This window comes from Tenrec ecaudatus, chromosome 2 (assembly GCF_050624435.1).
Source record: "Tenrec ecaudatus isolate mTenEca1 chromosome 2, mTenEca1.hap1, whole genome shotgun sequence".
NCBI classification, from domain to species: Eukaryota; Metazoa; Chordata; class Mammalia; order Afrosoricida; family Tenrecidae; genus Tenrec; species Tenrec ecaudatus.
Genome location: NC_134531.1, coordinates 196,950,236 through 196,973,570, shown reverse-complemented (window position 1 = coordinate 196,973,570; position 23,335 = coordinate 196,950,236). Strand labels below are relative to the sequence as shown.

General features: G+C 39.0%; 1 protein-coding gene and 1 pseudogene across 1 annotated transcript; both read left to right on the top strand.

Annotated features, from left to right (window-relative positions):
* Positions 1-736: 736 nt before the first annotated feature.
* Positions 737-1,663, top strand: LOC142440293 (olfactory receptor 2M5-like). Its single transcript, XM_075542770.1, has one exon. The coding sequence runs from the start codon at positions 737-739 to the stop codon at positions 1,661-1,663; it is 927 nt and encodes a 308-aa protein (XP_075398885.1).
* Positions 1,664-13,526: 11,863 nt separating this feature from the next.
* On the top strand, positions 13,527-14,465 carry LOC142440292 (olfactory receptor 2T5-like; annotated as a pseudogene).
* The last annotated feature ends 8,870 nt before the right edge of the window (positions 14,466-23,335 follow it).

Below are 23,335 nucleotides of genomic sequence, written 5' to 3'. Positions count from 1 at the left end.
GAGCATTGTGTTTAGCAAATTAGGATATTTTTTTCTTTTTGACTGTTCAAAATATTCATAAGTGATGAAGAATTATCCTGCATAAATTGGTCAAATGTGTAATGTAGGAAATATTTTTAAATGCACTTACTCGAGTAATTTTATATTTTCAAAATGACTAAATATTAAATTTATCTAAGTAATGATAGATCTTTAAAGTGTATAAGTTTCTGAAATATTAATTAAACATCTATGAAGTAAAAGGCAGAATTCCAGATGACCTCTTTGATAATGTAATGTCAGTATAATTTCTATCCTAATTTTAAAGAACTCATAGTTTACACTGTAACCATTACCAAAAAAGTTCATTGTTTTTAATATGATAAAGAATTTGGGGAGCAGAAGAAGTTAAATAATTATTATAACTTGTGATGATACAGTGCTGTTTTAAGAGTTATGAATATGAGAATTATATTACCATAATTTCAAAGATAGGGGAACCAAGAGTTAGAGAGTTTAAGTAACGTTTTCTAGACCACATGAGCAATGTGTCTTTCATGCAAAGTGAGCTTGATTTCTCCCAGACTGACAATAATTATTGAGTTATAATTCACCACCCTATTTAAGTATTTAGGAATTATATTAGGCTAACAGTTAATACTATGTGACAACTAATACAAGAAGCATGTATTATGTTAAATTTCATCCTTCACATTCTAATTAGGTTTCCCCAGAATAACACAACATTAACACAGACATGAGAAGAGGAAATGATACATCAACCACAGACCTCATTTTGCTTGGACTATTTCCTGATATGGGAAATATTAGCTACCTTATCTACATCATTCTTCTGAGCTACATCATTGCCCTTTTGGGAAACACCATCTTGGTTTTGCTAATCTGGGTGGATTCACGACTCCACACTCCCATGTACTTACTTCTCAGCCAACTTTCTCTCATGGATTTAGCTCTGATCTCCACCACTGTTCCTAAGATGATCACAGGTTTCTGGGTGGACAGGAAAAAGATCTCACAGATAGGCTGTGGGATACAGATGCTATTTTACATAACCATAACAGGTTCTGAAAGTATTTTCTTGACTCTGATGTCCTATGATCGCTATGCTGCTGTCTGCAAACCACTGAGGTATCCCGTCATCATGACCCCCCGAGTCTGCCTGCAGATGGCTGCTTTGTCCTGGGTGGTGGGTTTTCTAGATTCCTTAGTCCACACAGTGTATGTGATGCATTTACCAGTCTGTGACTCCAGGGAGATTCACCACTTCTTCTGTGAACTCCCAGCTATCCTGAGACTCTCCTGCGATGACACATCTGTGTATGAAATGACTTTGTTTGTCACGGGAATAGTGTTCATCCTCATTCCCTTTGGGCTCATCCTGGCCTCCTACGGCCTCATTTTCCTGAGTGTCTTCCGTATGAATTCTAAGAAGGGGAAGAAAAAGGCTCTGGCTACCTGCTCCTCCCACCTCACAGTGGTAAGTCTCTATCTAGGGTCGGGGTTCTTTGTCCTTATGGTACCTCCAGCTATGTACACAGAAAGGCAAAGCCAGGCTGTCTCCTTGTTCTACAATATCCTCACCCCTATGTTAAACCCCATCATCTACAGTCTGAGGAACAAGGAAGTGGTGGGGGCTCTGAGGAAGGTGCTAGCAGTGGGCTAGGGTCTCATGAAAATGGCAGTAGACATTGTTCTGACAGCATATTTTATGCCAGTCTTTCCCAGCCCTGATAGGGCTGGTGAAAGTGACAGATTAATTAGTTCAATAACCCCTTAATACCAGGATAATTATTGACTCCAAAACTCGATAACAAAATGTAACCAGTAAAATAAGCTACAATTTTCAGTATCACACAAATGTTGGTGTTATCAGAAGATTTAGAAAGTAAAGGATAGAACCAGCGAATTTTTCTCAATTTTTAAATTATATGTTATCTTATGACATTTTCAGTTCATCTAGGTTCTTGAATTTATACCCATTTAGGAAACATATGATCATTTAAACCCTAAAACCTATCTGGAGTTAATCACCTTTAAATATTGGCATATATGCTTTTAATCAACTGTATCTGTTGATATTGACAATGTAGACAAATATAGAGATAGGCATAGATGTAGGCATAGACACTGAAGTATATTTTTGCTTGTGAATGAGAAGTTCAACAACTTCCCCCTCAATAAGTCATTGAAGTTAGCAATGACAACAGCAAGATAATAGTGACGCTGTACTTGGTAGAAGATTTGGATTGAGGAGTAGAAGATTTGGATTGAGGAACAGAGCCAAGGCCACTGACCAAGCAAGTCCTAGAAATAAAAGATGAGAAGCTTTGTGAAGCCAAGGAGGAAGAAGCCAATATACATACACAGCACCAGGGAAACTCAGGACTTAAAAATATCCGCTGTGGCACAAAACATGGATCAGATATAGGATGGAAACAAGGAGATCATTGATGATTTTTTTTCAGTGCGCTAAAAATATTCTCATGCCCGGTTCCTCCCCACCAACATAGAATGCACTAGAGCCAAAACATGAGCATGTCCTGTGAACAATCAGAGAGTGATTTGTTAACATACTTAAAATACTCTAAGAAGATAAACTTTGGATTTCAGAGTGCAAAGCTTCACTGCTGACATCTGCACGAATGACTGAGTAATCATCCTGGACATTCCAGTCCAACTTCATGAAGTTCCCAAAGCTCCTTCCATCTACGAATCACTAACTATGAAGGGATCAGACAGAAGAACCAGAAATGTAAATAAACTCAGTTGAATAGGGAGAAAAGAATTCACCAGGATAAAAAGTCAAATTGGGTAAAATAAATGAACTTGAATATAAAATACGATCCTACTTAATATATGTAAAGACAAAGTGCCTTTGGAGGAGTCAAAAGATACATAAGAGGTAATCAACCAGAAGACGAATTCAAACAAGAAATAGATTTTCTGAGAACAAATGTATTAAAAGGAGTGAAACAGAAACACTTGGAGGATAGCTTGAAGGAGCTCAATCAGAGAGCAGAGAACTGCCACCATGCAGAACAAAAAGATGACAGGAGCAAAAAGAAGGTACGTTCACAATGAAGTAGACCTAAGAGGACACATATATAAAAGGTGGAGCACTCACGAAGCATACATACACATGCACACACACACACAACATTCAGGGAAATGTTTTAAATGATTGAAAATGTATATGGTTATACAATTTCTGCAACAAAAAATTGCTCTATTAACCATTTTAAGGGTACACTTTATTGACTTGAATTCATCCTGTGTAACTATCACAACTCTATTCCATAAAATTTTATCATCCCAAATCAGAAACTATGATTAATAAGCAATATCTCCTGATTCTCCTCTCCCACCAGTTCTTGGAAATCTCTATTCTAATTTCTCAAAGCAAAAATAAAACAATGTCACCAAGTCCATACTGACTCATAGCGACCCTGTAGAACAGTGTAGAACTGCCCCTGTGAATATTAACACTCTAACTCTACTGGAGTAGAAAACTCCATCTTTCTCCCACAGGGCGGCTGGGGTTTCAAACTGCTGACCTTGCAGTTAGCAGCAAAGTAACCACGAAGCCTCAGGGTTCCTTCAATTTCTAACTCTACAAATAGGTCATTCTAGATATTTCTTCTTAGTAAAAAAATACAATATTTCTTTTGTGCATGATTATTTCACTTAGTATAATGTTTAAGGTTCATCCATGTCATATGATGAACTAGAAATTCATTTTATAAATGAATAATATTCCACTTTATGTCCACTCCACATTTGTCTATCAATTTATCTATTTAGAAAGACTTAGATGTGTCCCACTGTCAGCTATTTAAAACTATGGCTGTGACATGGCATAAAAGAATATGTTTGGAATATCTGCTTTCAATTCTTGATGGCTAGGAATAGGATATCAGGATCAAGGACTAGCTCTATGTTCAATTTCTTTAGAACAGCCAAATTTTTCTGCAATGCTGCACTCATTTACCATTACCAGCCATGAATAAGGAACCCAGTTTCTTCAAACCTTGAGAATCTCTCAGTTTCCATTTATCTCATTAGGTTCTTGCTAGTAGGTGTGAATTGACAGCACATTGTGATTTTGATTTGCATCATTTGATTAATGACACTCTTCATGTGTTAATTGGCCTTTGTTTTTGTAAAATTGACTATTCAAGTGTTTCTCAATTTCTTCCATTGCTTTATTTTCCTTTTTTAAGCGCACATATCTACCAAATTTTGGCAATTTTAACATTCTTCCCACTCACAGAGAATTAGTCTTGGAAACCCTCAGGGGGACTTCTAGCCTGTCCTACAGGGTTGCATCAGAGTCAATGGCAGTGAGTTTTTGGGTCTTATCATGTTCACTTTGTTGTTTGCAAATGATTCCTTCATCCATAAGAGAAGTTCAGTATCCACTAAGCATTGACTCCTCCTCTTTTTGTGCTCTGCTGCCCACCATTAGTAACCATGAACAAACTTGGACCTATATAAACTTAATTATTGTGGATATCTTTGCCTTTTGGTTGTTTCATTTCTAAGTTCTAATATATTCAAGTATTAAATCTCAATCGGTGTATTATTTCCAAATATTTTCCCACTGTGTAGTTTGATATGCCACTTTCTTGACAATGTGTTTTGACAAACAAAAATTTTAATTTTGTTGAAATCAAATTGAACTATTTCTGTTGTTACTTATGGTGTCATATTGGAAAATCCATTATGAATTCAGGTTTTCATCTAATAATTTTATAGTTTTAGGTCACATTTAGATGGCTGGCCTATTTGAGTTTAATTTTATAGATAGAGTGAGATATGATTTCACCTTCATCTTTTTCATATGTAATTTTTCCCAGCACCATTTTTTAAGAAGCTGCTCTTTCCTGATGAATGAAATCACTATCTGTGTTAAAAAATCAATTGTCCCTAGATTCCGCTGAGATACACGTTGTTTCTCTGGATAGTAAAGTACATCATTCTTAAGCTTTCCTCTGATTTCTGTGCTTCTTTGGTTGATTGTCTCTCTCATCTATTGTTGTCAGGGTGATTGTCTTCAAGCTCACCTGTTGTCTTTCTCTTCCATTGTGTTCCTCAGGATTTCTACTAGGTTGTCTAATTCGGTTATCTCATTGTTTATCTTCTGGAATTCTGTTTGGTTGTAAGATTTTTATGTTTCAATTTCTTCCATTGTTCTGATGAGTTTTACTCACATATCTTGGAAGGACCTAAGCATCATTCTTCTGAATTCTGTTTTTGAAGTTTCAGGGCCTCTTCAGAGTACTCCATTGGGTTTGGGTGATTCTCAATTATTTGTGTTGATTTCTGTTTATTTGGGGACTTACTGCGGTGACTGGCTGTTTTGTTGGCATCATAGAACAGCTATTAGTAATGTGTGAGCTGCTGGATTGTGTAGAGGCAGTTGGCTCTGTCTAGTGGTGTGGGAGAAGTCGAATAGGAGCTGGGAAACAGTGGTAAATGAAGAAAAGTGGAGAGAGATGAGTAAGTGGGAAAGGTTGGCAGGGGGCAGGTAGAGAATAAAATAAAAGTGATGATAGTAAGAATAAGCTGCTGTCTCGATAGGCCACTAGATGTGTCAAAACAATGGGAAACTATTTTAAGAGACTTAATCTGAATAAATAAACTTCATGGAAATAAATTTCACATGGAAAAGGGAAGCAGAAAGAGATGATGGTGGATGTGCAAGGAAATAATCACTGCCCTTGAGCTGATGCCAAATCATAGCAACCCCACAGGAGAGGGTAGAACTGCCTCTTTGGGTTTCGGGGACACTAGCTCATTATGGGAGTAGAAAGCCTCCTCTTTCTCTCCTGCTGACCTTTTGGCCAGCAGCACAATACTAACCCTGTAGGGTAGTCAAGACAACAAAGAGCAAAGACCGGGTGTGACTTGCATGTGGGTGTTGAAGTTCTGTTCTTATGATGTCATGAACGTGGATGAGTCTGTGAAAATCGGAGCTTAAAGCGGGAACACTCAGTTTGCAGAAGTCTATAGATGACAATAGAAGCCCCACATCGATGCTCAGGGTGCACACGTGGACTAAGCTTCCAGTGAATCCCTCCTAATCACAGTGGAGAGATGGGAATAACTTGGATGCCTAGAGAGAAAGCATCATAAAGTTAACATGGTAAATGTGACTAGGTCAACATGTAATGTCTTATCATTTGATTTCCCTTGTGAACTATTTTAAAGTTGCTTCAGCCTTTAATCATTTCTGCTTTCTTTACTGATTGAGGTTTTCCTATATTTTTTCTAGTCATTGTTGTTTTGTTTGCTTTCTGTTTCGCTGTATGTGATTTATGTATATGAAATCCAGGGTAGGTAGATCTATGGAGACAGCAGCTGGATTTGTAGTTAACTAGGGGCATTGCAGGATGAGAAGAAATCAGAAGTTAACAATAATGAGTATGAGAAGAAACTGGAAATTGTGGTGATGATTAGGCAAATTCTAATATCACTGAATGATTAAATTGTATCATGTGAAGTATATGCCAATAAAACTATTTCAAAAATAAATTGTCAATAAGTTATGGATTAATTTTTGCATTTTCAATTTTGTCCACTTGGTATATATAGTGTTATCCAAAATTGCACTGTTCTGACTACTGTATCTTTACAGTAAGCTTTTTAAATGAAAAACTTGTGGTCCTCCAACTTTAGTTTTCAAAATTGGATTGGCTAGATGGAGCCCCTTGCAATACCATATGAATTTTAGAATTAGGCTGTGTATATTTTAATCATTTTATTAGGGGCTCATACAACTCTTACCACAATCCATATATACATCAAATGTGTAAAACATATTTGTACATTCATTGCCCACATCATTCTGAGAACATTTGCTCTCCACTTAAGCCCCTGGCATCAGCTCCTCGTTTTTCCCCTTCTGTCCCTGCTCCCCTCTCCCTCATGAACGCTTGATAATTTATAAATTACTATTTTGGCATACCTTACTGTGTCTGATGTCTCCTTCACCCCCTTTTCTGTTGCCCGTCCCCCGGGAGGAGGTTATCTGTGGATCCTTGTCATCAGTTCCCCCTTTCTGCATATTATTCTCATTCCTGCAGAAAAAGTTGCTGGAACTTTGCTCTGGATTGAGTTGAATATGTCTCCCCCTGGCTAGTCTTTGGCATGTTAATTCTTCAAATCCACAAAGACAGGATTATGATTATGTAGTTGGCTACACTTTGAGCTAACAACACAGAGCAGAAGTTCAAACAATCAGCCACTCATAGAAAAATGATGATTGTCTACTCCTGTAAAGATTTAATGGCTCAAAAAAATTTAATGAAAAGAGTTAATGTCCTAAAAACCTCATGGGGCAGTTCTACTCTGAGTTGGAATCGACAAAGAAAATGAGTTTGTGTTTTGGTTTATAATTTCTCTCAGCAATGTTTTATAGTTTTCAGTGTGCACCGTATTCCTTCCTTGGTTAAATTCCTTTCTAGTTATTGCATTCTTGCATATACTATTAAAAATAGAATTGTTTACTTGATATATTTTCCTCTTTTCCCTTTTTTGCAGACAATAATGTAAATTATTTTGGTGTGTTCTTATGTCTTCCATCTTTGCTGAATTCTGAATGTATTACCTCTAGTAACTGATGTATACATATACTAATTGAACACCTTATATGTGCCATAAAAATCTGTTTTTAGGATAAATATTGATGTCTACATAAAGCTTGCATTAATTAAATAATTTAAACATGGTAGAAGTTGGCAAGTTCCTTGGGGGGAAAAGCAACTGTGTCGATAAAGATAAGATGATTTTTATGTGGCAGACTAGAGAGGGGGCAGGGTGTGGTATTACATAGGGTGATGAGTTGAGGTCTTGTTAAGAAAAGCATTTTGAGCAGACTGAGAAAGAAGTGACGGCACTGTACTGTACTGGACTGTATTTAGGGGGAGATTGCGTGCATAGCAGGAGAATTGGCTCAATCTATTTATAGAGAAAAATTAGCACTGGAAGACCCTTTCCTCCTCTCCCACTAGGGAGGCCGATGGGAGAATTACCAATAGAAGAGGGATTCAAGTATATCACAGCCTGTCCTTTCTCTGAACATTACCTGTCAGGTTCTATGAAATGCTGTATTTGGAAAACCAAATACATTCAAGAAAATGACTTTAAGATACTAGTATTTTTAAGTTGGCCCATGAAGAGTGTACCCCACTGCATGAAAACAGTAATGTTTTCAAAATTAAGAAATAAAACTCGCACCTTTAACTAGACAAATATTGCATATGATGATTTAACTAAAAAATAATAAGATTTATCATTGAGGTGTTAAAAATGTACAACCTTTGCGTGCTTGGGGAAAATGATAGAAAGATGTGACTCAGCAACACAGGAGAAGAAACAAAAGGAGGAAAAAAGGAATCCAACAGAGTAGACCAGCAAATGGAAGATTTATGTTTGGTTAGAGGTTGAAAGTGTACTATCATAATTAATGTTCTCTATTTGCTTTGATTTTAATAATCATTTCAATGGCTAAGAGAAACTCACAGGCAAATTTCATGATTAAAGGGTTTATTAAGGAAGGTAACAAATTGTAATGGCAGTGAGAACCACTCAGGGTAGCTGTTTACCAGGAAGTGTTACAAATTTTCCACAGTATATCAAATATCAAAAGGATCACATAAATGGACCGGTTTCACCAGCTCTTCCAGACTAAGATAGACAAGAAAGAAAGGCCTGGCAAACCACTTTAGAAATTAGTTAGTGAAAACTATATGGAACACAACAAGATATGGTCTGATACAGTGCTAAAAGAGGAGCTCTCTACCTTGATAGATAGGAAGGTATCCAAAACATACAGTGCACACAATGCTTTTATGAAACATATCAATGGTCCTGAAGATGGTACAGTAGTGGGCAATGTCTTGTTCGGCTACTCATGTGATTGGCAAGAGTCAGAACCAACTTTAAGGCAACAATAACATCTACTCTTTCTAAAGAAATCCCCCATATCATTCTTTCTTGCCTTGCTCTCCTCTTATTTTTCTATTCAAGCTTCAGATTATACATTCCATATATATGTTTTAGTTCATTGTATTTAAATGTGCATAAAGTTCAATGCCTGTACAAGTGAACTTAGATGCTGTAAGACAATTTTCAGAAGCCTCTGAAAAATCTATTAAACTTATGCTAATATCTTTGAAAACTTTTATACCTGTCTGGTACATAGTTAATCTTTAATATATTCAAATACATAAAATATTTTTATTTCAGCACAATTTATTATTTTGACATTTGAACTCTACATAACTATTCAATATCAAGAGTGAATCATGAATTCTGGTATAATTAATGTATAGACTATAAAACTCTTTAGTCAGTGTTAAGCTATGGCAACACACTTTAGACATTTCACAAAGGAGTGATCTAATGTTGGGTATCGGTTACAGAGGTGGTGAAAGGACTGGTAAAGACAGCTGAAGTAGCAAGGGAAAGTAGTGTTCTTTTCTACCAAGACCATAAAAATGTGTTAGATAAAGAGATTCTAAGTCCTAAGCAAGTTTCCTTTTTTTTTTACAACAATTTATTAGGGGCTCATCCAACTCTTATCACAGTCCATACATACACATACATCAATTGTATAAAGCACATCTGTACATTCTTTGCCCTAATCATTTTCTTTTTTTCTCCTCTTTTCTTTTTTTACATTTTATTAGGGACTCATACAACTCTTATCACCATCCATACATATACATACATCAATTGTATAAAGCACATCCATACATTCCCTACCCCAATCATTCTCAAAGCATTTGCTCTCCACTTAAGCCCTTTGCTTCAGGTCCTCTCTTTTTTTTCCCCCTCCCTCCTCGCTCCCCCCTCCCTCATGTGCCCTTGGTAATTTATACATAGTTATTTTGTCATATCTTGCCCTATCTGGAGTCTCCCTTTCCCCCTTCTCTGCTGTCCCTCTCCCAGGGAGGAGGTCACATGTGGATCCTTATAATCAGTTCCCCCTTTCCAACCCACTCACCCTCCACTCTCCCAGCATCGCCCCTCATACCCTTGGTCCTGAAGGTATCATCCACCCTGGATTCCCTGTGCCTCCAGCTCCCATTGCACCAGTGTACAACCTCTGCCCTATCCAGCCCTGCAAGGTAGAATTCGGATCATGGTAGTTGGGGGGAGGAAGCATCCAGGATCTGGGGGAAAGCTGTGTTCTTCATCGGTACTACCTGGCACCCTAATTAACCCATCTCCTCTCCTGAACCCCTCTGTGAGGGGATCTCCATTGGCCGACACTTGGGCCTTGGGTCTCCACTCTGAACTCCCCCCCTTCATTCAATATGGTATATATACATATACACACACATATGTATATATACAATAGGAAGTAGACTCACCTGTTTCTCCCCGATAAGCTGAGAGAGATGCTGCACCCCTGGAACTGCGGGAGAAACCCACAACCGCTGACAAACAGTAGTGCAGACACCACATTCCCACCAATGCACCGGAAACGGCCTTAGGGCAACGGAGTCCACAGCCCCAAATGATCCCACTTGCCCACAGCTGTGGCTGAGCTGTATGTGACTATCACATGAAGCTCAAAAAGAATAAAGGAGTATTTTTTGCCTCCATATTAAGGTGTTTCCCCACAGTCCCAGTGACTGCACGTTCAGAATCTTGAGGAGGCAAGTAGCAAAAGAGTCCAGACAGACCATCACGGGCTGTACACCGGTAGGTTTAAACGAGGAGGTACAATGTACATAGCTATTAATTTCTCTAACTCTCTTAATTGTGGTCTGTTTCAATGTCTCAGAAGGGACTTATCAAAAAAAAAAAAACTTCACCCCCACTGGACACAGAAAAACCATGGGTGATGTCATTTCTCCACTCCTCTTTTCAAATTTAACTGTGACCCACTCCACTCACCCACCAGGATGAGGCTCACATATCATCTGCTGGTGGTTCAAACAGGCTTGTAGACAGAACTGGAAGAACAAGGGTTACCTAATCTCTTCAAATCATTTTGCTCTAACGTATCCTACTTTCTTCACATTACTTCAATACCTTCCTATTTCTTATAATCGATTTTTATGAAAAAGCAAATGTGGTTTCTTTTGAGTCTTTATTAAATACTTACTCTAATATATGTAATAGATTTTAAAATACCAATCATTTTGTGGATGAAATAGCAATCTATTTTTACCATATTTAGGGAGAGATTTCAGAGTCTTTAATTTTACGGGGGAAAGTGATTGATTTTATTTTCACTGGAAATCATGAGTGATAGTTTAATTAAACACTAGAAACACATGTTTGAATTTTTTTTTCTGATTAACAATTTGTGTTCTAAAAGTCAACTTGAAGAACTGTGGAGAGTAGAACCAGGTTCCTCAGAGTCCTGAGGCAGAGTGACAAGCCCTGGGCTCTGTATTGGGCCTAATTTATTAGCCTGTTGTGTAGCCACTTATGTGATCACAGGCATATAGTAATAGTAACTGAATTTTCTAATATACAAAAAATAGAAATTAAAATTTTCATTGGTTCCAGTGGATGCTGAAGTATTAAAGCAATAGATGTAGTCATCTCCAAATAAAGCTTCTATCTTCCTCTGCCACCCTTTTTAATGGTTTCTTAAATTAAACATTCACTAAACTGTTGGCATTCAATCCAAGCAGTAGGATTGAGAAGCGTAAGAATGAAAAGAGTGATGAAGGACGAAGACATTGATCTGCTGTCCCAGGTAGACCATTTAATACAATTTAATACCGGTGACCCATTCACAGCCTTCAAGAGAGTTTTGCTCCTGTCCATGTCCTGACTGTCTGAGCATCCTCCATCCCACTGTTCCATTCATTAAGAAATAACTCTGAGGTCTTCATCAGTGTCATTCTCTTCAACAATCCCTGCTTAATTTTGACTGAAGATAGAGAATATATTAGATCAGTAGGCATGTTTTGCAATCTGTAGAAATGCTTTAAGTTTTGCATGTAACTCCGCTTCCATCTTCGTGGGGTGTGTGAAATTTGACAGGTTATACTTGTGTTCATGCGATGTGTCCATGATTTTGGGATATGCATATCATATCTGGTTACAGCATTGGCTACAGCATCAGCATGCCAGAGCTTAGATATTCAGTATAGTGAATGCTACAAGTAGTTTTGGGAATTATTGGAAGTCTAAAAGTGTATTTGACACTATTGTTAAATCTTTCTGAAAGATCTCCCCAATGTAGCCATTTCTGAAGTTTTTGTATTAAGAGGATCTTATTATTAATTCCTTCTTGCTTGGAGGGGTTTTTAGAGTTCATTTCTTTAGAAATGTAAAAGTTGAAAATGTTTAAACTCCTTGAAAGAAAATGTGTAATAAACTATTAATAATGACTCATTTCAGAAAGACCAGGGGTGTTTGGAGTCAATTTGTTGTGTTGCTTTTTCTTATTTGCTTTGTAGCCACTTTAAACTATGCTTCAAATCACATGCCTATCAATCGTTTCCCCTTAAACAGACAGATGGCTCCTTCCTTAAACATAAGCAAGATTATCTTTGGTTTGTGTTCAGAGGATTTGGAATTAGAGACATTGTAGTGTTTTCCAGTCTCTCTCTCTGCATCTTAGTTTCCATGAAAGATTGGTTGTGAAAAAATTAAATTAAATTAAATAAATCAAAAAGGAAAGATTGGTTGTGATGATTAATAAAACTGACAGTGTTGTGACTTTGTCCGGTAGATGTCAGTCATCTTCTTAATGCTGGTTCTTTGTTTTCAGCTGAGATTTAGAGCAAATAATGGGAAAGGGTGGAGATACATGTCACCTTGGTGATACAGATATTAGATGGATTTTTTTTTTACTTAAAAATCCACTTCAGCAAGGGAGAAAAGTAAAATAAATGAACTGCAAAGCTGACCAGGCCAGGTAGTGACTTGGTCATTATTTTAGTTGATTTATTCATCGCCACACACCAAGTTCAAACTTTATTTTTTAGCCTTTCTTTATGGGAAATGGGCAAAGGAATGAAGGGTTTAGTTCTGGTAGAGACAAAGCTGACTCTTTGCCATAATTAGCACGCAGTGTCCATGGCCCTTACCATCTAGCTCCATGGGTTTTCTGATGCACAGCCAACCTATGAGAACTTTAAGACACCAGCTAGGTCTCTGAACCAGGAAAGTAAATTCAATTCTGAATGCCATAGCAATCACTCTAGAAAGAAGGAAGTCGATTTCTCTGTCTCTTACTCTTTCCCTATATTCAATGTTTAGCTCTCAGTGGTGTATGGGGCAATACTCCTTCAAGTCCCTATTACATGTTTAGACAAGGCACCTGCATCATTGGAAACCTTAGTATGTTACAAATTTCTTCAACACAAAACTAAATTCATTTATTTTCTGGTAAATTTGGTAATTACAAGTGATATATAGTTCCCAAAGTTCCTACAGTCCATGGGATTCTCTCCAGTTCACACAGTCGGGCTATGGTGTAAATGGTAATAACGTGTGAGTGATCTGTGAAACTTCAAAGATCTCCCTGATACCCTAGGTGAGACATGGACATGGACAACACCCCATGGCTGACCAACCACACCGGAGAGTCCAATTTCATCCTGTTGGGATTCTTCAGCCTATCAAAAGACCCAATTTTCCTTTGTGTGGTAATTTTTGTGATTTTCCTAATGGCTTTTTCTGGAAACTCTATCTTGATCTTCCTGATACACTCTAATGTCCACCTCCACACTCCTATGTAATTTTCATCAGCCAGTTGTCTCTTATGGATTTGATGTACATTTCTGTTACTGTGCCCAAGATACTCATGGACCAGATCACGGATGTCAAAAAGATCTCAGTGCCTGAATGTGGGACACAAATGTTCTTCTACTTGGCACTAGGAGGATCAGAATTTTTCCTTCTCGCTGCCATGGCTATCTGACATCCACTCCGTTACCCAATTATTATTAACCGCAGGATATGTCTCCTCCTGGCAGCTGGTTCCTGGGCTCAGTGGATGGCTTCATGCTCACTCCCATGACCTTTCCCTTTTGCAGATCCAGGGAGATCCAGCACTTCTTCTGTGAGGTCCCTGCCATAATGAAGCTCTCCTGCTCTGACACCTCACTCATTGAGACACTCATGGATCTGTGCTGTGTGCTCACGCTCCTGATCCCTGTGACAGTCACTTCAAGCTCTTACTCTCTCATCCTCAACACCATCCACAGGATGAAGTCTGCAGAGGGCCGGAAGAAGGCCTTCACCACCTGTTCCTCCCACATGACTGTGGTCACCCTATTCTATGGGGCTGCAATGCAATCTACACCTACATGATCCCCAGCTCCTACCACCCAACAGAGAAGGACATGGTGGTGTCTTTCTTTTACACCATCCTCACTCCTGTACTAAACCCTTTAATCTATAGTCTTAGGAATAAAGATGTCACAGGGGCACTGAAGAAAATGTTGACTTTTGGGGCAGTCTTTCAAGAAACTGAAAAGCAGTAGATTTGGGTAGTAAATGTCTGTGCATGTTATTCCTCAGACTCATTCACAGCCTCATCTCAGTTTCATTCCTGCCTCCTCTTTTTTTTTTCAAGTATTATTGTGTAAGAGACTAGCCACATTCTTAGGAAATGTATAATAAAACTACTTAGAAGTAAAAGTCAAATGGACTCCCAAATAAGAAGCAGTGCAATAATGAAGCAAAATAAAACAATAATAATAGATAAGCCTAGGTAAGGGCTATATGATTGTTTCTTCTTCATGCTGATTTCCCATGTGTTTGAAATCAATTTCTTAAACAAAATAAACCTGTAAAAATCAGATTAATTCATAGTCAAAGCAGCCTTATAGGACAGAATAAAACAATTCCATAGGGTTACCAAGGCTATACATTGTTTTAAAAGCAACTGTGCACAAAATTCTTCCACAGTGGTAGGTTTGAAATGCTGACTTTTTCCTTAATCACTGAGTGCTTAATCACTACACTGTCCAAACACAGCCCACTGTCTTTGAGAGGATTCTGACTCATAGTGACCCTAGAGGAGGAGTGGAATTTCTCCCTAATGTTTCTAATGTCGAACATCTAGCGAAGCAAGTGTCTACATCTTTTTTCCACAGAACAGATGAAGGGTTTGAACTGCTGACCTTTAGGTGAACAGGCTGGAACTTGAACCACTGCATCACCAGGGCACCTTAAAATAGTTAAAATGTCAGCCTTTGCCTGCCACACATCCCTTTTTTAAAAATTCAACTCTGGTAGAAGCATGATGACTTATGCACAGATACTTGTTACTGAATATATTCACTAATAAATATATCTGCATACATTAATCAAGGGTTTCATTTAGCCACTCTTAAGATACATTGTGGGTATTTATTAATTGAAAATTTTAGTACTGCATGATAAACTTAGACTAAAGAGCTTCAATAATCTTATTGCATACATATTAACCCAGAGTGAAAGGATTATTTCTAAAAGGTTCCTTGATTGGAATAAGATCTGAATTGAGTTTTGAAACTTGTAATTTGATAGACAAAGCAGAAGAGGTGAGACATCAATTATTTAATCCTTCATTTATTCAGTTAACATCTTTATGCTATACTATAACCCAAAATCATAGTTAAGTGAGATAAAAATCTAAGCTATACATGGCTGCTGTCCTCAGTTACAGCAGGTATAGTTGTATAAGCAGATAGGTGCAATGCAGTGTATAAACCCCTTTGTTCACAAAGAGTACAGCTCAGAGCAACACATCAGGTCAGCCTATGACATGTAGCTTTGCTCAAAGCAAAGTTGACTGAGAGTAGATCCTGTAACTGAATTTTGAAACCCCCAAATGAGTATGAGACATTTTGGAAACTGGTGGTGGGTAGGTTTAGGGACATGATATCAGAAAAGATGCAACAGGAACAAAGACTAGAGAAGGGACCAGTAGGAATCCTTCCCTGCATCACTTCTTGTGCTTCTGTGACCTAAGCTTTTACAGATAGTAGTGAATTCATTTGATTTTCATTCTGGAAATGTCACATTGGTGTTGATGAATTGCAGGGATGCACAAATGGTGGCAGGGAGATGAGGTGAGTGATGATGGTGAACTGAATGATGCTGATGCCCGTGTGGCCAGAGTTAACACGAGGGACTGCCGGGGCCGATATCCAGGGTAAGTGTGTCTTGATGAGTGCGGTCTATAAAATCATGATCCTGTTGCATAGCTACCATGTTACAGTGGATGGGATCCAACTAGTGAAGACTTTTTTAAGACTCAGATTCCCTTTTCCCATACATATCCTCAATTACTTAATGACTAATATAAATATCTTATTGTTTAGGGAGAGATTTGGAAAGCCAATTTCAAATATGTATTTCTTGCCATCAAACTGAATAAAATATGCACAATCCCTAACTGTTGAAAAATTAACACGTGTATACTTGCCCATCAATTTGATGGACCATAAAAATAAACACATTTCTAAATAGAATCTTGTTAGAAGTGTCACCATCATAGATAAAAATACAAAGGTGAATCGGGGGGGTGGGGGAGACATGGAGTGGAGACCCAATGCCCATCGGTAGACAATTGGGCATCCCCTTACAGAGGGGTCACAGGAAAAGGTGAGCCAGTCAGGGTGTAGTATAGCACCCATGAAACACACAATTTTCCTCTAGATCTTTGGTTTTTCCTTTCCCCCACTATCATGACCTCAATTCTACCTTACAAATTAAATTAGACCAGAACATTCACATTGCCACAGATAAGAACCCAATGCACAGGGCACCCAGGATAGATAAACCCCTCAGGTCCAACAAGGAGAGCAGAGATATCAAGAGGATTAGGAGAGGGTGGGGGTGTAAAGGGGAAATCAATCATAATGATCCATTTAGAACCCCCTCCCAGGGGAATGAATAATGGAAAAGAGGGTGAGGGGTGATGGAAGATGAAGTAGGATATGGAAAAAATAATCTATAATTTATCAAGGGTTCCTGAGGAAGGGAGGGAAGGGGAGGGAGCAGGAATAAATGGGGAGCTGACATCAAGGGCTCAAGTGGGAAGAGAATGCTTTGAAAACTATGATGGCGGCATATGTGCAAATGTGCTTGACACATTGGATGAATGTATGGATTGTGATAAGAGATGTAAGAGCCCCTAATAAAAGTATTTGAAAGAAATACAAAAGCCAAAGAAAATAAAATAGAGTAAAAAGTAAAATCACGGTGTATGTGGAGATTCCCCAGTAGGGTTATTGTGAGTACTTATCTGCTGAGTGGGGATTGAGCGGTACATGGGGGAGGGGTGCAGGAGAAGAAACCAGAAAGGAGAGACATTAAAAATGCATCTGGTTCACACAGGGTACCCAGAGGTTAGTTAGTAAGGTAAGAGCTTTGATTGTATAGAAATCAGGAGAGTTCCGTTTGCAGGGTGGGGTGGCGGGAGGGGTGTGTGGCTGAGCACACAGGAGGAGTGTCTGCCACTCGTCTATGAGCAGTGGTGAAGCAGAGTCAGTCATTCCGCGTGCATTGCTGATCTCCAACTTCAAGAAAATTTCAACTGGTTACCCTTTACATTATTTTCCTGGCTTTCTGGGAGGGCAGGATTTTCCTCTTGGTGGAACCTCTCTGGTAGTTACTAAGGAGATCATCCCTTGCTTGTCTTCTGGAGTTCATATTCCCATATTCCTCCCTAAATATATTTCTGAGTCTCCTCATAGATTCACCCTCCATTGCGTTCTTTTTGACTATTGACCAACAAAGTAAACAGCTTTTCTCTCAGGAAGAATGTGTTTAAAGGGTATTTCTACCATTCCCCTAGCTAGACAGCCCACAAAGAGCTTTAATGCCATTTTTCAGTATGGACATAAATGTACCTTCCCTTGAGTTCGCATCATTAACCAGCAATGTAGTGGAAGTTTTGCTCGCAGACATTATGTGTTTGAACATAGATTATAATTCTCCCAGGCAGCTCAGGGAGAGGTCTGGGAAAACCCCTGAAGGACATCACGGTATCCAGCCAACAGTCATGAAGCACAGCATATACAACACGTGGTAATCAGAGGGACCCAGACCCAATCCCCAGTACTTTTTCTCATTGGCATTTTTGTTATTTCACAGTCACAGTCATATCTCTGGTCCTTGTGATCTCCTGTCAATTATGATTTTGTGAAAAGTTTCTCTGTTTTCTGTTAGCAGTGTAACCATGACTCCTTATGTGCCTAGATGCTGATGTTCTCCCTCATCTGAGTGATGTGTTTCTATCTTGTCTTTTTCTACTACCAGAGATAAGACAGAAATATGTATGCAAATATTCATAGTAGCATTATTTCTAATAGCCATAAACAGACATAAATCCCTATGCTTTTCAACATATAGTTAAAGTGGTACATACACAAATCCTACTTTACAAAAAGAAACAAATTATAAATACATTCACCAATCTGGATAAAAATTCAGGAGTTATGTTGAGTGGGGGAAAATGCCAATACCAAAAGTTTACATGAAACATAATTCTAGTCATGTAACATAGTTTAAATGATAGAATTTTAGAAATGGGAGGCCATCTTAGTGGTTGCCTGAGGTTAAATTTGGTAAGGCAAATGGGCACCAAGCAGTTGTGATTATCAGTGAGAAACACCAAGATTCCTTTCACATTGGAGCAGTTCGCTATCTCGACTGCATCTTGTCAATTCACACAGAATCGGTGGCATGGTCTTGGATTCCAGGCTTCCTATGTTGACCTCTAGTTTCTGTCCTTATCCACCCCGACCCTGACTCCAATCATGTAGGTGCCTTCTGCACATGATTCTGAGGACAAAACTCTCAAGAATAATGCATTCATGCACTTTGAAAATATCTCCATATTTGAGCCCTGTATTACTAAAAAGCCTTGTGATATGCTGTTTTGACGTCTCTATCCTAAGATAAAGGACAGCAACTAGAATGTCTTAAAATTTAGAAGAGTCTTTATTAGGTTAAATGGGCTGCAAGAACCTAACAGCGATTCTTCAGGTTGCAGTCTTGTGGGAAGACAATAGTCAGCGTACATAGGCAAATATCCATTTATCAGGGACTTTTATAGAGCAAGCAGGTGTGACAAAGCCAAAAGCAAAATTAATGCTTAAATTCTTTAGATCAAAGCAGGCTACATCTGTTACAAAACCATAATAAGATTAATTTTAACATCCTGGATACAATATCAAGAGGAACAATAGTGAAGGATAACAAGAGTAAGCACAATGTCTTGATCTTGGGAACATAAGAGAACATTCTAAAATCAGTCACTGGTGAGACGTTCTGAGATGGGAGAGGGGAGGAGGCAGGTTATTCAGCAGTCAACAGAAAGGCATTACAGCGGTCACATACCCTGTGTGTCAAAAAGATACTCCTAAAAGCCCTCAGTTAAAGCTGTAACGGGGAAAGAACGTCTTCTGAACCTCTCTGGCTTGGGATTCAAGAGAACAGAGAAGGAGGTAAGGACAGGATTCCCCAGACTATAAATAAGACATTTGTGAATGCTGTGCTAAGGGTGGCTGTTACATGCCACAGAAGTGGTTCCGACTGATAATGATCCCACATACAGCAAAACACAGTTTTCCTGGTCTTGTGGCACCTTCACTTTTCTTATCTGTCAGCCTGCTGTTGCAGCCATTGGGTCAATCCATCTTGTCCAAAGTCTTCCTCTTTTTCACTGCTTCTCACTTGACCAACCAAGCACGATTAAGGTCATTTTCCAGGGACTGGTCTCTACTGTTAACAAGTCGAAAGTAAGTGAGATGAAGACTCACCATCTTTACTTCTAAGAAGCATTCTGGATGCACTTCTTCCAAGAGAGGTTTGTTTGTTCTTTTGTCAGTCCATGGTACTTTCGATCTGCTTTGCCAACACCAACATTCAAATCCACCCATTCTTCTTTGGTCTTTCTTATTCAACTTTCATATACATAAGAGACCACTGAAAATACCATGGATGGGATCATGTGAACCTCAGTCTGCAAAGGGACATCCTTGCTTTTCAACAGTTTAAGGAGGGCGTGTGCAGCAGATTTGCCCAATGCAATTGTGTCCTTTGCTCTCCTGACTGCTGCTTTCATAGCATTGATTGTGAGTCCGAGCAAAATGAAATCCTTGACTTCAGTCTTTGCTCTGTTTATAATGATGTGCTTATTTGTCCATTTGTGACTACTTTTGATTTTCTGCACATTGAGTTGTAATCCATAGCGAAGGCTGTCATCCTTGGTATTCATCAGCAAGAGCTTCAAATCCTCACTTTCAGCAAGTAAGGTCATTTACATATCAAAGGTTGTTAATAAGACATATTCCAATCTGGATACCACATTCTTTTTTTTTTGAACTTTTATATTAAGGTTAATTTACTCCTGAGCCATAGTTTTTGCTTCTTCAGTTTCTTCTGTGTAACCTCCTCTTCTGGTTTAAGAACAATGTGTTTCTTTTCAGTCAGGATCATTGCAGTGTGGCAGGGGGAGCTCATGTACAGATTGATCCGACCATGAGCTCTGTCTAAGTCTTGACTTTGTTCACCTGGATGTGCTCAATGGCCAGAGAATCAATAGCTGAACCCTTCGGTTTAGCATTACTCTCTGCACATTTAAGCATGTGAAGTAAAAACTCAGCACTCACTTTGGGTCACCAATCCTGCGTCCAACCCCACTCTTTGGCCTGAGCACACCTACCAACACCACCACTGTAACATTGGAAGGCCCTACACTGCTTCTACAAAGTGACATCTCTCAGATATTTGGTGGATTTCCAGATGTGCATACCCCTATGGTCTGGGAAGTTTCATGGGGTTCTGAAAGTGGACCTGGAGATTCAACCCTCTTGATTTGCATGACTTTGTGGGGTTTTCTGGGGCAAGTGAGTAGCAAACTATTTTGGCAGATCACCTCAGGTTGCTACAGGAAGAGCATTCACATTCTTTTTCATATAATCTAGCTGCTTTCTGTATTTGCTCAGTACACAGATTTAATAACTATGTTGAGAGAATACAATTTTGATGTACTTCCTGACCTTAAGCCATGCAGTATTCCCTTGTTCTGTTCGCAAATCTGCCTCTTGATCGAAGTAAATATTTTGCTATCCATAATATGTTATGGTCTAAACACAAATGCCTTAGCATCATCAATACAACACAACCAAAAGAACAAACAAACAAAGCTCTCTTGGAAGAAGTACAACCAGAATACTGTTTAGAAGCAAGGATGGCTAGATTTTGTCTCACATACTTTGGACATGTTATCAAGAGAGACCAGTCCTCAGAAAATTACATCATTTTGGTAAAGTAGAAGAGCCACAATAAAGAGGAGACCCTTTACAAGATGGATTGACCTATCCAGGGATTCAAACATGAGAATTTTGAGGATGGCACAGGACCCAGAAGTGTTTTATTCTGTTGTGCATAGGGTCATTAAGAGTTGGGAACTGACTGAACAGTATCTAACAAGTAAAACAACCCATGGAGGCAAATATGGCATGATTGTGAAGGTTAGGCATTCTTTTCTTGAGCCAAGATTCATTTAACATCAGTAATAATATCCTTTGTTCCAAGTTCTCTTCTGAATCCTGAATCGCTGGCAGCTCAGTGATTGATTGGCAAAAGCACGGGATTCAGGGAAGGCAAATCTGTATCCAGAAATACAGATCTATATTGATTCAAGTAAAAATAAAACTTTGCCCTTTGTATTATAGTTTAATGCAATTCATCCGCAAACAGATGACTGACTAATCGCCCCAGGAAAAAGTCTTAGTGTTGGTCTCTGTAGCTTTCAGATTAGACCCTCAGCCTCGGCTATATCCTGATCAGCTTTGTGGAGTACAAGTGAATGTTACTGAGCCCACGCGTAGACTTCATTCCTGCCTTTGTTTCCATTTTGTTCATGAGCAACGACAGGATTGTCTGAGGGAAATCTGACTTGTTTCTACAAAATGTATCATCCAATCCACTTAATGGTTAAAATCCTCCTCTGCTGACATCCCTCTTTGGTGAGCATTCATTTAAGACAACAAATATCTTGAATTCTTTTACTCCTCCAGAGAACTCTGTCTGCCCATCCCTTCCAGAACGTAAGAAAATTGTGTAGATGGTACAGGATCTGGCAGTATTTTGTTCTGCTGTGCATGGGGTCACTATGGGTCAGGACTGACTCAATGGCACCTAACGACAGTGACAATATCTCTTTCTAAGAACTCATTGTCATCAATTTCTCAATCACATTCTTTCTAGGTCACTGACCATCCAGTGAAATTACTGACAATTACTAGACCACAAACTAGTAGACAATGGTGTGTTTCCTTCCAGGATGAATTAACAAAAAGTGTACCTCTCTAAGTTCTGACTATTGGAAAATTTCCTTCCCAAATGTCCCTCAAAATGTCACAAAAAGTATAGTTCCAATAGACTCTGCCTCTTGATTCCATAAAACAATGCCACAATATATAAGGTGCCACAATAATATCCAAGGTGCAAGTTGTTTAAGACAAGGTAATGCTCCTATACCAGCTAAGTGGACAACTGCCTCTCACCCCAGAAGAATTTACTTAAGATAATGGCACTGAAGCTGCAGCTAGGGGAGAGGGGCATGTCTGATCAGAGCAAATGGGAGCAAAGAAGGGGGAGGAAGAGAGAGTGGAGTACATCCTGGCCCATCAGGCCTGGAGGATGATACCCCCACTCTGAACAGCCACTGGACAGAATGGACAATATGGCTGCTCCCACTATGAGACATACCTTCCCTTGATGACCCAGGGCCCTAAGGGGGACAACACTGGAGACTCGGTGTTGGGACTGGCCCAGACTAACCCTGTGACACCGAGACAAACCACTAAAAGTGTGTGGCAGAGAAACTGTGGGAGCAGAGCATGGAGCCCCCAAGGGAGTACAAGGGACAAACTCTGGGGACAGAGCATGGTACCCCATTGGACTTGACTGAGGGACATGCCTAGAGATCAAAAATCTGACCTTGATCTATTTACAGGTTTTTCTTTCTTTTAAAAATTTTTTTCTTTCAATTATTTTATTCCTCTATGGGTAGTTGGTTTCCTTTTTTGTTGTCATCACTGTGTTCTCACTCATCACCTCTCTTGCTATGGCTTGATTTTGGGTGCATATTATTATCTCTACAGATCTATCTAGATAAGAAAGACTGGATGAATAATCTGGAGGAGAAAACAACGGGACCAATGGTTCTGGGAGAACATGGGTCAGGGGGAAGAGGGTATAAAGAGGTGGTAATAACTAACCCAGGGACAGGGGAGCAACAAGTGATCCAAAATCAGTGGCAAAGATTGTGTGAGAATCCTGGTAGGGATTCAGCAAGGGCAAGGTAACCGAGAGAAATTACTGAAACCCAAATGAAGGCTGAGCA

Bases quoted from the DNA above. Each gene is read 5' to 3' on its own strand.
- LOC142440293 (XM_075542770.1), top strand. From the start codon at position 737: ATGAGAAGAGGAAATGATACATCAACCACAGACCTCATTTTGCTTGGA.